This window comes from Cricetulus griseus, chromosome 7, assembly GCF_003668045.3.
Source record: "Cricetulus griseus strain 17A/GY chromosome 7, alternate assembly CriGri-PICRH-1.0, whole genome shotgun sequence".
Classification (NCBI taxonomy): Eukaryota; Metazoa; Chordata; class Mammalia; order Rodentia; family Cricetidae; genus Cricetulus; species Cricetulus griseus.
The window spans coordinates 45,082,916-45,086,596 of record NC_048600.1 but is presented as its reverse complement, the minus strand read 5'-3'; the positions used below and the strand labels follow the sequence as shown (position 1 = coordinate 45,086,596).

The following is a 3,681-nucleotide window of genomic DNA, read 5'->3' as shown; positions in this document are numbered from 1 at the left end:
CTTAATATCAGGTTTTATGTATCACAGGCTGGCAAAAAACTTAGTATCTAATCAGGAATGATCTTGAACTTCTAATCCTCTGCTTTAACCTCTTTCAAGTGCTGGAATCATAAGCCTGTGCTAGCACACCTGGCTAATGCAACTGAACCCAGTAATCATGCATGCTAGGCAATCACCCTACCCTTGGCCTTTTTTATTAAATAAGGTTTGCCATATACCTCTTGCTTTATCTTTGCTGATGGAATAGTATTATCATTGGCACTGTTTGTGGTGTTTCCATGATGTGTCCTACTGATACTCTTTGGGATTTTCTTCAGCTCAGTGGTGAGGCTGGTGTGTTGTGACTTAATCCTACTGGAGACATGATTAGCCAGGAGATGGCATCTCGAAGCCTCTCTGAGAGCTGAAGTCTCATCCTTCCCCCTTGTCCTTGTGTTGCTTCTGTGTGTGAATCTTCTCAGCATCCCTCAATGTCTTCTATTTCACCAGTTCTCTCCTCAACACTATCTAGATTGTTTGTTTTTTAAGTTGTTTATCTAGATGACTGCATTTTTAAAAAATTATTTTAAATTATGCCTGAATATGTGTGGTTGTGTGCATGTAAGTGCAGAAGTTCATGGAGGGCAGAAATATCAGATCTCCCTGGAGCTGGAGTTACAGGCAGTTGTGAGCTGCCCAACATAAATGCAGGAATCAAATTTGGGTCTCTGCAAGACCAACCTACACTCTTAACTGATGGGATGCCTTTCCTGGCACTAAATGACTGTATTTTCCATGCCCAAGTTCTGTGACTTCAAAGTTGGGGGACCTGCTCTATTTACTCCTTCTCCTTATAATATTTTATCCATGCTTTACTCAAAGATCTTAACACTTATTGAAACATGTTCTAGGTATACTAGTTAAATCGTCTTATTTTATTTCAATTTTTCCAGGTGAATCCACTGCTGGTCCCTTCTCCTTGGTTTTTCAGGTCATACTCCTTAGCATCCTTGAGCCTTGAGAACTTGGACTTTGGTGCATTGGCTTGTGGGGAAGAACATTTTCATTTCCTTGTTGCTGCTGCTGCTGTTCACTCTAGGATCCCCACACTCCAGCCTGCCTTTCCTTGTTCTTCAGATTGCAGTTGCCTCTGCTTGATCCTGGTTACCCCACAACGAGGTTCTGCTCTTACAGCTGTTGGAGTGTCCCATGTCTGCCATGGTTCACGCCATTACAGATCAGCTGAGCAGGCCCAGGTTTCTGAGGGTGGAATAGGTAGTGGACAGCCTGACTCAGGCTGAGGGCTCCTGCCTCCCCACGGCCTGTCCCTGGCCTGTGACCTCCAGGTACTTCAGTTCCTTGCTAGTTGCCCAACCATAGACACCAGTCCTGCCCATCTCTTCCTTTCCCAGCAGCAGAGGTGTTTGTTTCCTCTTGGGCATCTTCGCTTTTATGAAAGACTCAAACACAAAGAAACAAAAGCAAGAGAGAGTGTATGCACCTGCCACTCATCTGTCAGACACTGTCCTCCCACAACAGCCGCTCTACTTTCTTCACAAAGCCCATGAGCAGGCCCTGTGTCCTTACTCTGCTTCCCAGGCTTTAGTTCTCCTGGTTCTGCCATGTGCTGGGCTGTATGCCCCCCCCCAGGCATTGCCCACAGCCTGATGTGTTACTGTTGGCTGTTACGTCAGTTCCATGTTTTCCCTCCCTGCACTAGGCACAGGGACCTCTGGAGTCATCGCTGCTGCAGAGAGGCTTAGGCCCTGTTGGGAGTAGAAATTGTCTACTGGGGACAGCATTCCCTAGGATCTCCCACCCCAGAGAGAGTCCAACCTTCAACTTACTGGCAGAGCAGACCTAGGGTGCCACATGTGTTGAGTATGATCAGCTTACTGCAAGCGTGGCATCTCAGCCTCCCCATCCTTCTCTATCAGCCACTTCTCATAGTTTGGGGACCCCTGGAAGGTGATACCCACTGAGCTTATGTCACTTTCCTGAAATGCTGCCCTCCAGGGCTCTGAGAGGTTTTGAGAGAGGGTGCTTGACAGTAGGCCAAGCCCAGGGGACGAGGGGGGGTGTCACAGTGGCTTCTTCTTTCTCTCCAGCTTGTTTTCCAAACAATTTGCTTAATGCAATTCCCGACCAAGTTGAACATGACTAATGTTGTTTACCCACCACCGTCGGGCAGGCGGGCTGGGGATGGCTGGAGGAAGGAATGCCTGAATGTGCTCACTCATAACACCCTCTTCTCTTGCAGAGCCCCACGTGGGCTGGTACCTGGCCTGAAGCTGGCAGCATGGAGCCCCTCTTCCCAGCTTCCACACCCATCTGGAATGCCTCAGCTGCTTCCAGTAGTAACCATAACTGGTCACTGGTGAGCCCGGTATCGTCGATGGGAGCCCGGGCAGTACTGGTGCCTGTGCTCTACTTGCTGGTGTGCACGGTAGGCCTGGGTGGAAATACACTGGTCATCTATGTGGTGCTGCGGCATGCCAAGATGAAGACAGTTACTAATGTGTACATCCTGAACCTGGCTGTGGCTGACGTATTGCTTATGTTGGGGCTTCCCTTCCTGGCTACACAGAACGCCGTTTCCTACTGGCCCTTTGGCCCCTTCCTGTGCCGCCTGGTCATGACGCTGGATGGCATCAACCAGTTCACCAGTATCTTCTGCCTGATGGTCATGAGTGTTGACCGCTACCTAGCTGTGGTCCACCCTCTCCGCTCAGCCCGATGGCGTCGCCCGAGGGTAGCCAAGCTGGCCAGCGCCGCTGTCTGGGTCTTCTCACTGCTCATGTCTCTGCCACTCCTGGTCTTCGCAGATGTCCAGGAGGGCTGGGGTACCTGCAACCTAAGCTGGCCAGAACCTGTGGAACTGTGGGGCGCAGCCTTCATAACCTACACATCTGTCCTGGGCTTCTTTGGGCCCCTGCTGGTCATCTGTTTGTGCTACCTGCTCATTGTGGTGAAGGTGAAGGCTGCAGGTGTGCGTGTAGGCTCCTCTCGGCGACGGCGCTCAGAGCGCAAGGTGACTCGCATGGTGGTGGTGGTAGTGCTAGTGTTCGTGGGCTGCTGGCTGCCTTTCTTCATTGTCAACATTGTCAACCTGGCCTTCACACTGCCTGAGGAACCTGCCTCTGCTGGCCTCTACTTCTTCGTGGTGGTCCTGTCTTATGCTAACAGCTGTGCCAATCCCCTGCTCTATGGCTTTCTCTCTGATAACTTCCGCCAGAGTTTCCGGAAGGTTCTGTGCCTACGTAGAGGATACGGTATGGAGGATGCAGATGCCATAGAGCCACGTCCAGACAAGAGTGGACGGCCACAGGCCACACTGCCCACACGCAGCTGTGACGCCAATGGACTCATGCAGACCAGCAGGCTTTGAGTGCCCCAGTCGTACCAGGGTCCTGCTGATGTTGTCTTCTAGGATGTGGGTGTGCTGAGATGCTCTTGTCCCCAGGTCTACAAGTTGGACTCCTCTTGGTGGCAGTGTGAAGAGAGCTGCCTGAGGCTAAGCCATGGGTAGATAGTACAGCTGGTGTCCTGTGGTGACTGACCATCTCTTTCATCAAAATGTCCTGCCAGGCCAGGGTCTGAGAGTTTGGAGATCATGAGACAGACTTGGCAGGGAGGAAGGGCTGAGTTTTGCCCCCCCCCAGGAAATAATCAGGCACCTTCACTCTCTATGTGGCATACTTG

At 51.0% G+C, this 3,681-nt stretch overlaps 1 protein-coding gene across 1 annotated transcript; it reads left to right on the top strand.

Moving 5' to 3' along the window:
• The first annotated feature begins 2,205 nt into the window (after positions 1–2,205).
• Sstr5 (somatostatin receptor 5) lies at positions 2,206–3,367 on the top strand. Its single transcript, XM_027424834.2, has one exon. The coding sequence runs from the start codon at positions 2,279–2,281 to the stop codon at positions 3,365–3,367; it is 1,089 nt and encodes a 362-aa protein (XP_027280635.1). The 5' UTR covers positions 2,206–2,278.
• The last annotated feature ends 314 nt before the right edge of the window (positions 3,368–3,681 follow it).

Bases quoted from the DNA above. Each gene is read 5' to 3' on its own strand.
- Sstr5 (XM_027424834.2), top strand. From the start codon at position 2,279: ATGGAGCCCCTCTTCCCAGCTTCCACACCCATCTGGAATGCCTCAGCT.